This window comes from Nothoprocta perdicaria, unplaced genomic scaffold, assembly GCF_003342845.1.
Source record: "Nothoprocta perdicaria isolate Ctin4 unplaced genomic scaffold, notPer1 scaffold_228, whole genome shotgun sequence".
Taxonomy (NCBI): Eukaryota; Metazoa; Chordata; class Aves; order Tinamiformes; family Tinamidae; genus Nothoprocta; species Nothoprocta perdicaria.
Window position 1 is genome coordinate 168,143 of NW_020455450.1, and position 18,383 is coordinate 186,525.

Consider the following 18,383-nt stretch of genomic DNA (forward strand, 5'->3'; position numbering starts at 1 on the left):
CTCCTGCCATAGGGGTGTCTATGTTGGACATTTATGGCCTGTTTCATCTGCACATGACATAATCTGTGTTGTATTTATAGCGTCCCTGGGTGGTAAGGAAGTGTTCTCATCACCCTTCTGCTAACTCATGTCCCCAGCATGCACAGGCTGTGGCCAAGTCTCCAAAAATCCGCAGACAAGAAATATTGGAAGGCAAGGGAGGCACCTCAGCCTGTTCGTGGCTCCCAGCACAGCCCCTTGCCCAGGATCACCCATGAATTGGATGGAAAAGCCCGAAGAGAAACCCAGGTCTCTTAAACCAAGATCTGAGTCCTTCCTTAGACCATCTTCTCTAGGTGGTCTAGCAAATGTCATGGGGTCTCCTGTGTCCGCAGACAGGCCAGGCCACGGGCAGCTCCCCGGTGGCTGCCCACAAACGTTGTGGCCTCCAGAGAAGGGCCAGGAGCCTCTGCTCTTGCTGCTGGGTAGAACACACCTAAAAAGGACAAATCGGCCACACGGGCGTTTTGCAAGGGGGGACCTTGTCCCCACAGAAAAGGGAAGCTCCTGCGATTGCAGCAGCGTTGCGGGGCTGGTGCAATCCCGCACGTGGACACCCTCGTGTCAGCAAGTCCTGCTGCTCATTATCTGCTCAGCTCAACCTCAACCCTACCCCAGTGGCCCTGTTTGCAGCTTATGCCCCATGTCCCATCCCCCTGGGGACAGGGCCAAGGGACAAGATGCCACAAGAGGGCACTTGCACCTCCCTGATGGTAGGTTATACGTGTGTGCATATAAGTATAGATATATATATATAAAATGCCAAAGCCAGGAGGAATGCATCCTTTGGGAAGAGGTGGGATAGTCTGGTGACGGGCGCTGGCTCGCGAGCCGCTCTGCTTTAACTGGAACCTTTAATAAATATAATAAATAGCTTGAGATGCAATAGGGATAAGCAAAAAATAAAAAGGCAAATCAGTTTATTTATGAGACCAGCTTATTATCAGTCTATTTAGGAGGCCTCGCAGCTTTTTGGATGGAAAAAGAGGCTATGTCTCTTAACGCCTGCGTGCTGTGGGATGGTGGGATCCAGGTCGTGCTGGAGTCAAGAGCAAAACCCCAGCTATAGCTGGATGGGAATGGGCAGATATTAGCCAGACACCGAGGGTTGATTCCCCCAGGACGGGCGATTCTGCAAAGCGGAGCAAAAATGCTCTTTCTGGCTCCTCGGTGATACTGAAGCTTTGGCTGTTTCAGCTCAAAACGCTCAAAAAAAGAGAGGTGAGGGGAGGAGGCACCACAAAAACGGGAATATTTATTTTGACAAGGCCAGAAACGTCTAGATTTTGAGCTTTTCTACGATTTGAAAAGAAATTAGAGGAGTCCCTATGAAAATGTCTTTTAGGATGGGATATAAGTGTCCGACAAGAGTCAAAATAGGACACTTTGAATTTGCAAATGCTTGTTTAAAGGAAAAAGCCTGAAATTTGGGGCATGTTCACGAACGGTTTTGGTGTCGCTGGGCAATGTCACCACGCACCCACCGCACGTAACTCCCCTCGTGTCATTACGCTGTGGCCCAACCCTGACCAAGCAGCATCTAAAAGAGCAGATATCCCAAAGAGAAGGGTTTTTTATCCCAGATTTTGAGCAAACCAGCAGCTGGGCTCAGGCAACAGACTCAGATTGGTTCCGATGGATGCTCTCCCCACGGCCGCCCCGCTCTGCTCCTCTCTTTCTGTTTATTTGTCCATGTTTTGTGTCATTGTCATCGGCAGAAACTCGTGTCCCTGTGTTGCCTTGCCATCTGGCGGCTGGCTAATGATTACAGGAGCAAGCGCAACCCAAACATTGTTAAAATAGACCCGAGGAAAGTTCGTTTTTATGAAGAGGATATAAAGGGGAGAGGGAAATGTGTCTGAGGCCCTGTCTCCTCCCAAGCTGCTGCTGAACTCGGCCCCCCTATATCTTCAAAGGGCTGGAGATGCCCAGCAGTTCCATAGCTCGCATTTCTTGAGGAACAGGGATGGGGAAACTGAGGCACGGGGGTATTTGGCAAGTCTACGGCAGAGTCGGATGTTCTGATTCCCAGGGGGAAAAAAACCAATACAGCACATGGATATGCTATTCCCCTCAAAGAACCCATTTTTCCTGGCATTTTGGCACCAAAGATCTTAGCTCTGCTGAGGACAGTGGCTGCCGTGCTGTTTATCCCAGCGGGATCGCCCCGGCGAGACCGGGCCGGGTGAAAAACGGCCTCTGGCTTAAATGAAGCGATCTTATCTCTGGCCTGTTGTCCTCCCCCCGAGGGGAAAATGGATGAGCGCGGCTGCCTGGCCTCGCTTCTATTTCCCCGGGTGGTTACGGGTGGCTGGGCCCTATGAATCAAAGTGTCGCGGCGGGAGCCAGGAAATGGCCCGGGATGGAGAACAGGAGCTGAAACCTCTCACCCCAACGGGTGCTGGACAGGGAAGCCCCCTGAAAAGCTTCCATAATTCCAGCCACACGTGGAGATGCCGCTGGGGCATCTTCCGCGTGCGTCTGGAGGTCGCCGCTTCCCAACAAGCCAAATCAACACTTGATTCCCACCACCACGTGCTGTTGGCAAGTCCCATCTCCACCTGGAGCCATAGGAATATCTCTGTGCGCTTGGCTTGCAAGTCCAGGCACCAGATAACGCCCCACGGCGTTATCTGACCCACAAATGTCGGGATATCTCGGCACCTCCGAGATCAAAAGGAAATTTGCACGGGAGAAGCGCTCTGGCCGTGGTGGATGTGCCTAGAATCGTTTCCCCCATGGAAGTCAGCGGGAGCTTTGCTTGGCCATCGGAATCAGCGTCAGGAAGCGTTGCTGCCTTGGCCGATAGAGCTGAAGGCACCTGGCGGAGGAACAGTTATATAGAAGTGTTTATGGCTGTGCAGCTCCGGAGTTTGCCTTCGCTCTGAGCGCTTTACCAGCCCACAACTACCTGCGTGGCCCCAACACACAGAGCTGCTCCAGTTCGGCAGCGTTGCTGCAATAAAACCACCCCGGAGCAAAGCAACCCGCACCCATAAAAGCACATTTTTGGCGCTATAACCGTGTCATGCAGCACTGCTAGGTCACTAGTCGCATGGCACGTTTTGGGTGGGCAAGCGATGGCAGATGGAGATCTCCTGACTTCTGCTGCACCGTTTTGAGCACTTTTCACGCCGGGTTTGTAGCCAGTTTCACGACTGATTCATGACATTTAACTGAGCTGCTCTGCAGAACTTGTCTCCCGTGGACAAGGCCTGAAATCTTGCCCCGTGGCTTGAGTGACTTCCCACCAGTTGTCACTCCGGCCAAAGTTGGCCTCAAGATGCTCGGAGAGATGTCGTCCATCGGACCTCAGCTGCGGAAACGCTGCCTCCCCTTTGGGAATGGCCAAGCATTTAGGAACGGGGCAGGATAACAGGAGCACACGATTTACAAGTGCCTGCTGCCCTGGCACCGTCACGGAACTTCCTTCATCAATCTCCATCAATCCTCCGTTTCGTACAAGCCAATTTGGTTGCTAAAACAGCTCTCTTCCTCTTCTTCCCTGCCCTCTCTCACTGCCCCCCAGCACGCACATGCACGTTTCCTTTTCCTAAAGCAAACAATTTTCAGATTTGAAAGTGAATTCTCAGCGCAGGCTGGAAAAAAAGACAATGTGGCCTCACTCCTTATCTCCTGTTATCTGCTGCTGCTTGTACTCACAACAAGCTGTGAGCCTAGATTGGGTTTACAGTAGATTTCAAGTGTTTATGAGCCACAGGAGGCAGAGAGAGGAGGGGAAATCTGGTCCATGAGATAAGTCCAGGAAATAGGGCTAGTGACTGGAGCAGAGTCAACAAGTTGCGCGAGCAACCGGACACCTCCAAAGACCCAAGGATGTGTGACTCAGTGTCACGACACCAGTTCCCGCTGCAAACGGGAGAGCTCAGAGGGGATTCACTTCTAATCGTCCAGGGGGCTTTTGTGCCTGGGATGGAGGAGGGAAACATCTTGATCTCTTTACAGACTTGGAATATTTTCCAATTAGGAGCCCCAATTTAAGCTCCTCTATCCATAGGGAGGCTCCGAAAATAAACGGCTTGATTTTCCAGGATTGCAGAGCACATGGGGGTTTCAGCAGCCGCTTGTGGGTCAGTCTATCACACCATGGGGTTTTATAATGTGTCGTGTAAATCTAGAAGCTCTGTGGGGCCTGGATCATCATCTGTTCTTTGTTCATATGCCACCTAGAGCAATGTGGCTTAGTACCAACAGGACGAGGTAGTAGCTGTCCACATGGTAACTAGGATCTTTTTATAATCACCTTTTATCCTCATGTGGACAAGGCTTGTGATAGTAACTGGAAAAGTGTGTACGTTCATCTGTAACGTATTTCAAGGACAAAAATATCTGCACGAGTTACATCAGGGAACAGTAATTCATACTGTTCTAGGCAGCCCCAAAAGTTGTCTCTAAGCATGGCCAGGGAATGAAAAAGTGAAGTTGTACACTCTTCCCCATAAAGCCCATTGGAAGGTGTCCTCCTGCATTTCTAAACCAGAAGAATTTCACAAACCACGTCCTTCAGGAAATACGGTCTTTCTTTACCTTTACAACGTGTAATTTATGAGAGGCCTTTCATATCTTACTGAGCTGGGAAACAAGGGCTGTGTGTTTCTGTAAAGAGGAGGGGAGCACTCAGGAAATATTTCTCTCCGCTGTCACGCTGCAGCATCTACCTCGCACTGAGCACCCGACACAGGAAACAAATCTAAACACGACTGCCCTCTGAAACGGCTGTGGCCGCGTTTGCCTGTCAGAGCTTTTGCTCTTTGATGAGCTGCATAAACAAGAAGTTTGCGCCAGGTCACCAGCATGGGTACAGGATGTGACACTAAGAAAAAACCCTTGTCAGGGCAGTCCAGAAGTCCGTGTCTCTAATTATTTACTCTACATTTCCTATGGTTTTGGCCTGATTCTGATCTCACGAACACTGGTGTAAACCCAGTGCAACCCAGTGCAAGTTCCTTTGCAGAAAAGTGTCCCCTTTGCCTTTTGGAGACCAAAGTGGCACTGATTCCTGACAACCATTCCTTCTATCTCATTCCCTACAGAGGGAAAGAAAAATCACCTTCTTCACATGGCAGTCTCTTTGCCCAATAAAATACTTGTCAAAATACAGTTTTTCTCAACCCAGCACTTTATAGCATGTTTTTTTCCTTCCAAAAGGGATGCACCCCAGGCCCCATCAGCAAGCAAGGCTAGGCACTGACATGGGGCCATTTCACGACGTAGCGTGTGCTCACAGCAAGCACTTCATAATATTAACCAGAGAGGTTTCCCAAATCATCACTCCTTTCCATATGGGAATAGTTATTCCAGCATAAAGCACCTTTATACCGAAAGGGCTGCAGCCTTGCTCAGGAGAAGCGGGCACTGAAATGCTTTAATTTGACTAGTATATTCCAAGCTGTCTGATGATAGTGCGTAGACAAGGCCCAAGGTATAAGAAGTCTTCAAGGAAAAGCCTTTTGTGGAAAGGGCTGTAAAACACCGTTTTACAGCGTTGTTCCGAATTTCCTTTTTATTTTATGGTTCATCTAATTCGAAGCGAAACCCGCTCTGCAGAGAAGTGGAATGGGAAACATGCTTCCCCGTCAAAACACTTGGACCTGCGTCAAGCTCCTGTTTTAGACATTTTTTTAAAAAATCACCTCATTTTGCTTTTTGCGCATTCAGCTGTTTATGCTTTTTCTGTTGGTTTGGTTTTTTTTGATTGTTTCTGATTGTTTGTTTGGTGTTTTTGGGCTGATTTCTTTCTCGTCCTTCTCTCCTGCTCCTCTCCTTGACCAGCCACATTGGCCGCGTGGGGATGGGGAGCTCTGCAAGAGACTGAGCATCACCCAGAATCTATAAATTTCAGAAAGAAAAGCAGCTTCTGTCCATTTTAATTGCTCTTCGAGAATAACAGGTGGGCTATGTTTGAAAATGCCTAATGGCTAATACCGGAGCCCAGATGCTCTCAGGTTTTTAGTCATCCTCCAGCACCGCTGCAATCCAGCGGCTCGTGTAAAATCGATAATGAAAAAAGCAAAGTAACAGCACAGCTTGCCACGAGCTTGGAGCCACCGCTGCTTCTCTTTTAATTAAGGGACAAAACTCTACCGGAGGAAGAGGCTTGTTTTTAATTTTTTAGACTCTTTTTAATTTTGTTTTTTCCTAGAGGCAGTTAGATAGGCATTTGTGCTGGAGCTTGGAAGCAAAGCACAGCAGAAGGGGTTTATGTGGGATAATAAAAATTGGGAATATTTATTTAAAGGTCTCTTCTAGAGGGGAGCCACGGGGCGGCCATTTTGTGGTCCCTGAGGTAAGACACCTTAACGCCCTTTCTTCTCACTCCCCATTGGCTGCCTCTGCCCTTTTCCCGCCTCCTAGGGGAGCGCAGCCAATCACAGGAGCCGATTCCCTCTCCCGAGGCTGACAGGGCGGCAGAGTCACCCTCATGACAGCTCCGCCATTTTGTTTGGCCTTTGAAGTGTGACATGGACGTCCTCACGGCGCCCTCCCTCTCCCTTTGCTCCCTCAAAAACCACTGGGACCCCTTCCCCTTGGCATGGGACCCATGTCCAGGGAGCATGGCCACCCCAGAGGGTGTCATTTTAACAAGAGAGCCCTGGCGGTGGCCGCGCAGGTGGGTCCCACCAGAGTTGGATATCAGCATCACCCATCTCTGAGGTCTGGCCGTAAAAAATAATGAAAAACAAACAAACGAAAACAATCCGCATGACCTACATAACTTACCAAGTCTAGTCACAGACCGAGCCTGGTTTACTGAGACCTTTACGTAACTGAAAGTATTTTCCTCCAAATATTTACAAACAACGGGAAAAAATAGGATTGTTTTATTATTGCTCATGAGTTTGTAAAACAGCAAACAACAAAAGTCACCCTTTTTTAATTCTTAGATAATATTAGTGGAGGCAACATGACCACCAGCCTATGTCCTCATTTCATCTTTATTAAAAAAAAAAAAAAATCATTGTGATAATTCTTTATCGACAATATTTTAATATAATAATCACATTCATGATTTATATTAGAACTATGTGAAAAATATTCCATTTAAAGGTGGTTTTCTTTGGCAGAGGGTGATTTAACAAAGCTGAAATGTTATTTTTCCCCAAAATACCTATATTGAGGTTGCTAATTTTCAGGAGAATTTATCAAAGAGCTTTTGTTTCTGTTGACTACTTAAAGTGAAACATCCTGTCTTCATTGAAACAGATCTTTCTGATTTCTCAAAATGATTTTGAGATGGTCACTTCAGCTTTCCTCAAAGTAATTATTAAACTCTCTTTTGGTAGAATTCTGAAGTGTTCTTCTCTTGGATCCTAAATGAAAATACATTCCAACAGGTAGGAATTTCCCGGGGAAGTAATATTTCAATTTCAACAATATGGCACTGTTGTGGTTAATGATAATTAAAGTCAATTGCCTCTTATATTTTTGGCACAAATACATATTGCATTAGAGGATGCTTGAAGATAGCATAAAATATATATATATATATATATATATATTTGCAGCCACAGGGGGGTTCTTATCTCATCCAGAAACTCCCCAGCAGTACACCAGATGAAAAATCACTTCTGGGTTTCACCCTTTCTTTTAGGAGGGGGAAGTTTATGAGGTTTTTCTGTCTTTACTCAGCCTCTTGGAGCTAACTGGGTGATGTGCTGGTACCGGCGAGAGCAAATTCAAAGGCACAGCCTTTGAGAATGGAAAGGGGGAGATGTGTCCAAGTCCTTTGGGCCCGTGTGGTTTCGTCCTGCTCTCACAGGTAGGTCCTGAACACACAAAACCAGTTTTGGTAAGTGATGCCAGAACGTGACCGGACAGAATCACGGCCCCAGATCTGGCTGATCTTCTTGATATCGGGCTACAAAGTTCAGATTTGGGGCCAAGAGGTTGAGAAGAAGAGGGAATAAAAACAAGTTGTTGTCATTGTTTTCCCCACAGTGTATGGAAAGGATGATGGCCCGTTAGAAGACACTACATTTCCCTCCCAGGAAAGAGAAGCTGAAGGACAGACGTGTGTGTGGTTACATGTCAAGCACTGCGACTCCTTTTTGACTTCACATTCTTTCCCCTTCGTTCTAATTAACATGTTGAGAAACTTTAAAATGTAATAAACATTATTTCTAAACAACCAGAAGGGAAAGCTTGCTTATTTTCGGTTTGATGTAAACATTTATAGCACAGCTCCATCCTTAAACAGTTAATCTTATAGAGACCTATTAAAATAAAATGAATTGTGTTATAATTCATCCTAAAGCAACCTCGGGGTTAGTGTATCAGGTAACTCCTGCTTTTGCAGTGCTCGTGACGTTTTTAATCAAATTCAGCTGTAATTGCTCCAGCATACACATGCCTCTTTTAATACCCTGCCTACATTTGGGACTCATATGAGTCTGTTTTCTCTTAACATATCTAATAAATAGAAAACATGAAAAGAGCACATTTTGCAGGACTCTGAGCTTTTCCCCCCCGTTTCATTTGCTCTAGCAATGGTCCAAGGGGCTTATGAGAAGCGAGCACTTGTCAGGTCCCCCCACCTTGGCCTGGATAAAATTCCTTATGGCTTTTAAGTCCCTGTTTGTGTTGCTAGCACCCCGTTAAAGGGGTACGGGCCCAGCAGCGCGCTGGAAATGTGTGTGTGTGTGAGAAGGAGGGTTTCAGAGGCACCTTTAAAAAACCACCGCCTGCGATGGGTGCTGAAACGTCGCCTACACCGCAGTCACCTACGGGGTGTTGAGCAGAACATGAAATGTCAGGTCCTCCATGGAGCCACTCGCATAAACAAAACAAAACTCCTGTAACTTTCCCTGCTCAGGGCCAGGGGGGCGGCTTTTTTGCCTCGTCTTCAACAGCTGCTTCCAATTTGCCAGCAATTTTCTTCTGGGCTAGTAAAGCTCCCGAGATGACTGCAAGTGGCCACATGGGCTTCGCCACTCCACGGTGGGGTTTCGTTATAAGAAACCCGCATCCAAGGGGAGGCGTTTGCCCCACGCTTCCAAGCACTTAAACCCCGGCTTTTTTTGTTAACACCAGCCTTTAAAGTTTATTCCAGTGCAACTTATTAGGTGTGGGCGCGCTGGGGTCCCCTGTTATATCCCTGTTGGAAGTAGGCTGAAATTTGGGGCACCTTCCTATCCATATATATATTATATTTTTAATAGGGGTAAGTGATGGGGAAATGCACAGCAAGGGACGCGCATTCTGCTGGCAGAACCCAGCAAAATAGGAAAAAGCTCTTCCTAACAAAAACAGTTCCCCTTCGACTACGTGTTCTGCGTAATTCACACGGGGAAACGTGAGAAAAGGATGAAAAATGACTTTGAAACGCGATCTGCTGCCGTCGCCGGGCTCCGGGCGTGCGGGCAGGAGGCGTCGCCATCCCCACCGAATAATGCGATTAGGGCTTGGAAACAGCGGCTCTAACGGGGCTGCGTGCGATTTTTACAGCCCTTTAAAGAGGAAAATGACGGATTTTTACTAATTTTTACTTCCCCGAGCGGTATTTTCGAGGGCCGCTCCCCCGAGCCCCTCGCAAGCCCCTGTTGTCATTTGAGCTCTCTTTTTCCCCTCGATTTCTTTTCCTTTCTGCCCAAGATCTTCCCCCGACTATCCCTGCCGCTTACCTGCTCCAGCAACCTCTCCCTTCCCACCCAAACCAACAATAATAACGAGGAATCCCAAGAATTTCTATATTAAAAAAAGAAAAAAAGAGGGGGGGCCGGTCTGGCGAGGTCCCTGGTCACTCGGTCCAGGGCTGAGTGTGTTTTCCTTGGAAATTGGGAGGAATGCTAAACGCCTCGGCTGCCCGCGAGTGAATTGTGCTCGGAGCTCTAGGCACGGCTCCCAGGTTGCCCTTTCACCCCTTCACTTTATATGTTCCTCTTATTAAGGAGAAAAATGTTTCAATATGTTGGAATTCGGGGCAAAGCCGGGGAAGGGAGACGCGGAATGGCGAGTGGAAGGACATTTTCCGAATAGTTCTGGTAACCCTCGGAGGGCTACGTTTACAAAGCGGGTTTTACCAAAAAACGTTGCTTTCCCCAGGTTAGCGCGAAAGCAAATGCCTACTAACCCTTCTGAAATAGCAATGTGCGCTGGAAATGCGATCCAGAAATGTGAATTTGGAAAAAAAAATCCCTGGATTTAAGATGTTTTTTTCTCCCCCTCCCTACGAGTGTTGCTGTCGGGTAGGGTGTTATTAAATAGGCGAAGGGATCGGGAGGTTTTGGGTCCGAGGGGGAATAGTTTGGAGATGGTTTCATCTCGCTCCTCGAGAGCGCCGGGGAATATTTGCAGTCGGGGGGGCAACGGGTTAACTGTTTTCAAGGTAAAAAAAAAAAAAAAATCAGAAAAAAAAAAAAAAAAAAAAAAGCCCAAAGAAGTAAGGAATGATGATTTTAAAACGGATATTTGAAACTTCCTTAGTTAAAAAGGGGGGTTTAAAGTAGCACTTGAGCTCCACTCAGCGTCTCTTTTCGGCTTCACTCCTCCACGGGACTTTTTTTTTTTTTTTTTTTTTTTTGGTAAGAAAGTTACGACTTTTGTTGTTGTGGCTGCTCTGGAAAGTCGCGGGCAGCCCTGAGCCCCCCGCGGGGCGAACTATTGATAAGGAGGGAGCGGGAATCCCATGAAAAGCGGAGGACGCGGGAGCGGGGGAAGGCAGAGCCCGTCCCGGAGGAAGGAGGCGCCCGCCCGGGCTGGGAATTGCAGCTTAAGCTCCGCTTTGGACCCAACAAGTCGAGTCTCTCCCTCGCAAAACCGCAGGGCAGCGACCCAGAGCGGGCGGGGAGCTTGATTTGGATTTGGATTTTTCATTTGGCGCTCAATCTGGATCGCTACAAACCGGCCCGCCGCGGGTTGAGGGGAAAGGGTATAAAAGGTGAGTCATTTAAAACGATGGCAACGGCCGTAAGGATAAGAGGTGCAGCGAAAAGCGGATTAAGAGGCCCTTTAATGTCTCGACAGGGCGATATGACGGATAAATAACCCACAGCAGGCGTTTTAAGGCTGACTCCACGTATGCAGATGTCTTTATTTATAAGAACATGTGTAATTATAGGGAGAGGGGAGCGGAGCGGGGGCAATCGGGGGCAAAGCGGGGAGCAGAGGGAAGTGCTCCGTGAATCCTTGACCCTATAGAAAATTTACAGGCTAAGGAAAATTGCCCTGGCCCTCTAGAGCGGCCGCCCCCACCCCCCGTCGCAAGTTCAGGAGCGAGGGAAACTGGAATGCGTTAGGAGCGAGGAATCCAGGGAAAGGGAAAAGCGCGCTTATCAGAAACACATTGCCCGCTTTATAAGCGGCTGCCCGCCCGTGCCAGCTGGCCGCCGAATAAATGCTCGAAAAAATCCATAAAAATGGGTGTTCACGTGCAGCTAGAGAATGGGATTTTATATTCCAGAGTTGTCTTTTTTTTTTTCCCTCCTTTTTTTTCCCCTCTGTATTTTATTTATTTATTTATTTATAGCCAAGGATATCGCCCGCGCTTAAGCATCGCACCCTGCTCTTTATGCCTCCCGCTTGGGAATACGAATTCCAAGCGGGAATTTCTTCCCGCTCCAGGCTCTGGCTGAAACGCTGGCTCTTGCCTCGGGAAAACGGGAGCGCCGGCATGGTTGCGCTTCCCAAAACGGGGCTCGCGCCTCTTAACGAGGGACTAATTACTAATTACATCGCTTTCCGAGAGGCTAAAGATCCTGGAAAAAGCAGATCGGGGAAAAATATAGAGAGAGATGTGGGATATTTTAGATATTTTAGCGACTGCCCGTTTCTTTCGCGAATGCAAAATAAAGCACCACTCTATTTGGCAAAGTTAGGGCACTATCCCAAATAGAAAGGCTGAGATTGGCAACGCTGGGGGAGTTTCTTGCTATTTGGAATTATATTTCTGTTGGCTATTTGCGTTATTATTGTTTAATTATTCTTGATGGGGGGGAAAAAAAGGAGGTTTTTTGTATCAAGAAGGGCCAGAATGGCTCGGGATGGTTCCAAGGAGTCACCAAAGGCAACTGCCCTTCGTTTAGCCAGGTGAACCCCTCAGATACAAGTCAATGGGGTTAACTAGTCTCGACATGAAAACAGGAGTGTTTCTGCTGCCTTTTAATTGTTGGCTAAGAAATTCAGTTAATCATAGGTCAAACATTTCCTTCGGCTCCGCTCAAAAGGGAAGGAGGCTCTTTCCTGGGAGGGGAACCCCCAAAACAACAACAACAAAAGTTGTAAAATATAGGGAAAAAAATCCTAATTATGAAGTCCTGACACTTCACATTTAGTTGTTGTGGTGGATGGTTTTCTATATAATTTCTTTAAAGTGTACACTCAAATGTTTGATCACTTCTCATTAAACTTTGTCAGTAACATTTTTAAACAGTCATATGTATTTTTTGTAATTTTTTCATTCTTGGGTATATACACTTATGATTTCCTTTAATTTCAGGTCAATCTTAGGACCTTTTAAAGATACAAATTAAACAAGCAAGGATGTTCCAGACTGTTCCAGACACTTCGTCTTACGTCAAGGTAAGACATGACAGCATCTTTAAACAGGTAATGTCCACAATTACAATCCTCCCAAATTCACAGTCTTCACTGAAAATCTTGGTCCCATTCTCACTGAAAACAAGCAGAAAAATGTCATGTAGTTTCATGGGAAGCTGGGCTAAAGCCTGAAATATCTCCCTGATAGTTCTGGGCTGAATCAAAAGTTGAATCCCCAGGGACAAGCAGTGTGTTAAAGTGCCCTTGGTTTTTGTAGAACATTGGTGCTTGGTTTGCTAGATTATACTATAAGTAATATTATAGTGAGAGTGTCCTGACTTACATTATAGAAGTGGTTTGTTAGGCTGAAACCAATATGATAGTGGTGGTGTGCTACCAGCATTATATCATAGTGGTTTCCTAAATTGGTTTCCAATTTTCTGATTTCCTAGATACCGTTTAGCCTTAAACCAAGGCAAAATTTCATTTAATATCCCCCTAGCTCTCTGCTGAAGCAGCCACTGAATTCAATATCCAAGATGTTGGATATAGTTCTGCTTTCGACAGGTACATTTCATAGCAGATTTCAAGGCAGAAAAAAAATATATAGTGAATTAAACCAAACCATCTCTTTCTGTTGTCAAATAAATGAATTGTCACGTGAGGTAATGGTATATAATAGTGGGATTTGTGTTATTTAGGACTTGAACAATTCTTCCACGCAATTCAAGCAGCTAAACTGATTTTTATAAGCTTTTCTGGTAATGGGTAACACCGGCTACTACTAGATCTTGTACTCTCATAGTTGGTGGTGCATCCTTTGATTACACAGAAAAAGTATCTCTTGGAATATATTTCAATGGGCTACTTCCGCATCCTTTTTTTCCAGAAGATTAAAACAAATTCTGAGAAGGGCTGGCCCAGTCCTGTCCCTTTATAGCGCACTGGAGTACTATATTATATTTGACATCATGTAGTTTTTTTCTTTTCCACAACAGTTCCCAAGAATGTAAATAAACCAAGCCTGAGACATCTGGGTTACACGTTTAAGGCAAACTCTGCATGCAACAGCACTTAGGGAAAATCTAAAACACAAGTCTCTCCTCTCCCAGGCTGAAGAAACACAGAAGGGTGTTAACTAGACTGGGGGGATAATTTGTAAGGAATAATTTATTACAGGAATCTTGCCTCTTTTTTCCCCTCACTCGATGATCCACGAGCCGACTGTGCTATCCATGTTACATGCACATTATTGGGAATGATTCGGTGAATAATTCGTGCGTATAATCCCTAGGCCAGAACTCATTTTGCAGATGATTAGGTTGGAGTTTTAGTGTTTGAAATGTGCTTCGTGCGATGAATGCAGGTCATGTGGCTTTATTTGTATTCCCTGATTTGGTGAGCTAGCAGCTCTCTGGACCTTTTTTTTGAGTAAATTCTACTGGAATTTTGAGTAAATTCAGTGTGTCAGTGAATGCTGCTGATTAGCTTTTGCAGCAAAATTTTTGAAACTCTTTGAAACTGAAACTTTTGAAATTAAGTGGCAGCACGTTCCAGGCCTAAATAATATAACATTCACGAAGAGATGGAATAAGTCAAGCCCTAACAGCGTCAAAACGGCCTTCTTGTTAAGCAGGATCCTACAGGCAAGGTGCTTGGGGAAAGTTTTCTTCACATAAACGTGTGTTTTATCCCCCAGGAAGGACTTCCAAGGCTGGGCTTATACCCAGCGTTTCAGTGGCGGGGAGATAAGCGAGCTGTGCGATGCCGACCGCTCTGCCTTTTATTACCACCCTTCACCCTCAGCTGCCATTATTTGGGGCAAGAACTTGGCCTTCTGGTGTTTTGCCTGTAAAGTCTCATTCACACCAATGTCATTGGGGAAAGGGCTTGTTCCTGTGCTTAAAAACAAAGGGAAAAAAATGGATTTTGACAGAATCCTCTTAGGAATTGGTCCAAAATCCTTTGCAGACAAAGAAAATATCTCCCAAAGGCTTTCAGAAACTTGGATACTGCTCCAAAGTGTGCCAGGGTGGACGTGGTCCTGGTTTAGATAGTTCCTGCCTTCTCTTGCCTGCTCCCCGCGTTGCTCCCGGAGGAGGAAGGTGAAAAAGCAGCAGGGTCCGAGTCCCAGGCTCAGAAGGGGTCAAATTTGTTCCTGGGGGGACAAATTTGCAGCAGAAAACGGTGCGAGTGAGACCTCCAGACCCCCCTCACCTTTCTGCTCGGGACAACGCGCGTAAGGGGCTGAGAGGTTAGGGAAGGAGGAAGAGGAGGAGGCTTCGCCTTTTCCAATAGATGCTTTGAACGGGAATCCTTTGCATTGAGCCACGTTCAGCCCCCCGCTCCTTGCTTTGCAGCACCCTCACCCTCCATACGTAGAGCACGTATATAACGGGCCCCTATAGAAGGGCCTGACAGCCTCGCTCCCTCTCCACTCATACACGCTGCTCCTATGGGCCTTAGCACAACAGAGCGGGAGGAAAGCACAATTGCTGCAAATTAATCGCCCTCCTTTATTTCACGCGGTTAACAACGTGTTTGAAGCGTTTGAACCATCGCTGAGGCGCGAGCGCTCAATAATTCGCGGTCTATCAGAGGGCGCTAATCTCATCTCAACGCGAGTATTGGACCGGAGAGCGAAAGATGGAGTATAATTGGGAAATTAAATTTTAAAAGACAGCCCTGGGATCCTACCTGTCGGGATATGGGAAGCATTAGGGCCCTAAGCAAAGCAGCGGGAGCTCGAAATCCTGGATATTGAAGCGTGTGGTTTGGTCAGGGCTTTGAACGGGTGGACTCGACTCCTCCAGGAGACGGGAGGAAGGAACCCCCTGTGCAAGCGCCGTTTTCGCCTTAAAAAAAATGGATTTCATGCAGCCCTAATGTTTGTGGGCCGGTACAAAGAGGGATATTCATGGAGGCGAAAGAGCCTGGGTGGCTGGAAACAATATTTGGGTTGTTCTTGCGCTTTCCCTCGGCCGGGAAAGTTTACAGAAGCCCTAAAGAGGGAATTTATTTTTGAGGAACAAACCAGGGAGAGTTTCCCCGCGCAGGGAAGGCTCCAGGAGCCCCCGACACGGACACGTTCCCTTTGCCGCTCAGCAGCTTGCAAGGAAAGAGTATTCCACTATTTTAGGTTCTTTTTAGGGATTTTGGGGCAGAAAATCCGCAATGCGGGTCATCATGCCGGGGGAATCACGGCCGAGGGCTGCGGAGCATCCTGCAGGTGTGCGGGGACACGGGCTCACACGACGCTTTGCCCATTTCTGCCCCTTTTTTTGGGGCAATTATCGTCTTCCAGCAGAGTTTCGGCTCCTCGTCCCAGAGGCTCCAAGGAAGCCGGGAATCGTAGCGGTTTTGCCGGTATTTTAGCCCAATCCTTGCCCAGGAACACGAAGACGTGGGGCAGAAAAAAAAAAAAAAAAAAAAAAAAAAAAAAGGAAGAAGAAAGTGAGGCGGAAAAAATGCTTTATTTTTTTCCTGCAAATCTCCAAATAGATGGAGTCTGAGGAGCAAATTCAGAGCAGCAGAGAAGTCCGGGCGAAATCGGCCGTTCCACTGAAGCGCATCAAGGGGCTCCTCGGTCGTGTTTGGCTAAGGTCAGACGAGACTGGCTTCTCCAATAAAAATAAATCCCAAATTAATTATGGCCTCGAGCGAGGGGCCAGACGTTTGGAGCGAGTGCGCTGCAGTCTGGCTGAGTTTGTGACTTTTTTTTTTCCTTTCCTTTTTTTTTTTTTTTTCTGTTTTTGTGCTTGGCTTTTCCAAGAATTCCAGAATTCCGGAATTGCGGGCTGGAGGAGGGCTCTTTTCCTGGGACGTGGGGGGAAAAGCTCCCCCCATTACCCACTCTGCAGCACCCGGGCTCCTTGCGTCTCCTCCGCTTCCAAAGCACGGGATTTTCCCCGGCGTTCACCGTTAGCGAGGATCTTTCTGGCTCCCGCTTCCCGATCCCCTGAGCTGTTCCCAGGGGAGCCCCGATCCCGCGGGAAAACTCAGCCCCTTCCCGCTTTGGCTGAAAAGCGCGGCTTTTACCCCGTTAGCTCAGGCTAAACCGGAGTCCCTTCTGGGGAGCAAGTCCCAAAGCGCATCCCGGGTGTTTTTCCACGGAGGCTCCCGTTCCTGGGAGCTCGGAGGCGGCGCGACGTGCGGTGACGGGCGCCGCGCGCCTCCGACCAAAGGGTTACATGGAAAAAAAAAAAAAAAAAGAAAGAAAAACGGGAAAATGACGGAGCGGGATTCGGAGCGCAGCGGCGGGGGGCGGTGAGGAGAGCGAAGGGTTAACGCTGATTTCTTTTAATTGCAGCCCCAGTGGCCCTCGGCAAAGGGGGGGTGACCCCGCCAGCAGCTCCAGATGTGCAGCCCCCCGGGGAGCACAGAGCACAGGGGGGGGGGGAGGCCGGAGCCCCTCCCCGTGGCCGCGGGGGCTGCGCGCACCAAACCCCACAAATTGGGGCCGAATTGATGGGGCTAATTGCGAGGGAGGGAAGAGGAGGGGCGACGGGGGGGTGGAGGGGGGCTCCAGCTCCCCCCATCCTCCCCATCCCGCTCCTCCAGCCTCGCTCTTGGCGAAATAAAGCAGGAATCAGGCACCGACCGGGAAACGCGGGCGGCGTTCGTGTAGTGCCCGTCGCGAGGGGCGGGGGCGCGGGAATTTGGATATAATTTTGATTATTTCTCCCCTCCCCGTGGTTGGACTAAAAGGCCAAAAAGGCTGGACACATCTGGCGCAGGACAAGGTAACCCCTCCCCCCCCCCGAGATCTGTCCCCCCCAAGGGGGTCCTCCTGCTCTGACACTTTCGGCTTCATCGTATTTATATTGCAACCTCCGCTCTTATATATATATATATATATATATATATATAATATATATGTGTATATATATATATGTATTCCCTGGGACCGCAGTAATTTGCGGGAAAAAAAAAAAGAAGAAAAAAAGCTCAAGGGGTTAAACGCATTAGCTGGACAGACAGGGAAAGAAAAAAGAGGGGGAAAATAGGGGGAAAATGACGGAAATCGCGTTTCTTTGCTAGTGGCGGCTCCCGTTGGAACGAGAGAGAGGACTTCACGGCAGTGGCTTTGCCAGGTCTAAAGTGAGGTTTAAGGGCTGGCGTTCGGGCTCCTTCAGTCCCCAGCACCCGCGGGCTGAAGTTTCGCCTTTCGCTGACAATTAGCGTCGTTTTTGGCCGTTTTTGGGGGTATCTTCGCCAGCCTTTTGGGGCGCCGGGGAAGCTTTTAGGAGCCCAGCGGGAAGAGCGCCCTGCGGGAAGGTGCCTGCAGGGAAAGCGGCTTCCCTGGAGATCGCGACGGATCCCAGGCAAACGTTTCCAATCGCGCCGTCTGTTTGGCCGTGGCTCCCTCCGTGATCTTCCTCCTTCCTCTTCTCCTCAAGGCGCATTTCAGGGCGAGCCGCGGGAGAGGGGCAGCTCCGGGCTCTAAACGCAGCGTTTTCCCCCTATCCCCCCCAGCCCTCTTTCCGCCTGCCCGGCCGTTTTCAGCGTTCCCCGCTCCTTAATTCCAGCCGGGGACTGGAAAACGCATTAACGCAAAAAAAAAGCTGGGGGAAGAGACGGAAATTCAGTGACTCAGGCTGAAGCGGCCGCAGCCAAAAGCGCCAAAAAAAAAAAAAAAAAAAAAAAAAAAAAAGCCCACGTTAAACTAAAGCGGGGGCCGAGGGCTCGGGAGCGCAGCAAGGCGAGGTCCCCGCTGGCCGGGCAGCGCTGGCGACATCGGGAGCTCCCAGAGGTACCTATTGTTCTGTCCCCTCTTATCTGAACGCAGCAAATATCCTGTGTGTAAAATATATATATATGGAGGGTGTTTTTTTTTTTTTTTTTCTTCC

General features: G+C 48.0%; 1 protein-coding gene across 1 annotated transcript in view; it reads left to right on the forward strand.

Annotated features, from left to right (window-relative positions):
* The first annotated feature begins 12,500 nt into the window (after positions 1-12,500).
* Positions 12,501-18,383, forward strand: part of FLI1 (Fli-1 proto-oncogene, ETS transcription factor) — a 39,910-nt gene continuing 34,027 nt past the window's right edge. Inside the window, exon 1 of the mRNA XM_026039317.1 lies at positions 12,501-12,576. Coding sequence (XP_025895102.1) covers positions 12,538-12,576 — 39 coding nt within the window. The 5' untranslated portion in view covers positions 12,501-12,537. The remainder of the gene's footprint in view (positions 12,577-18,383) is intronic.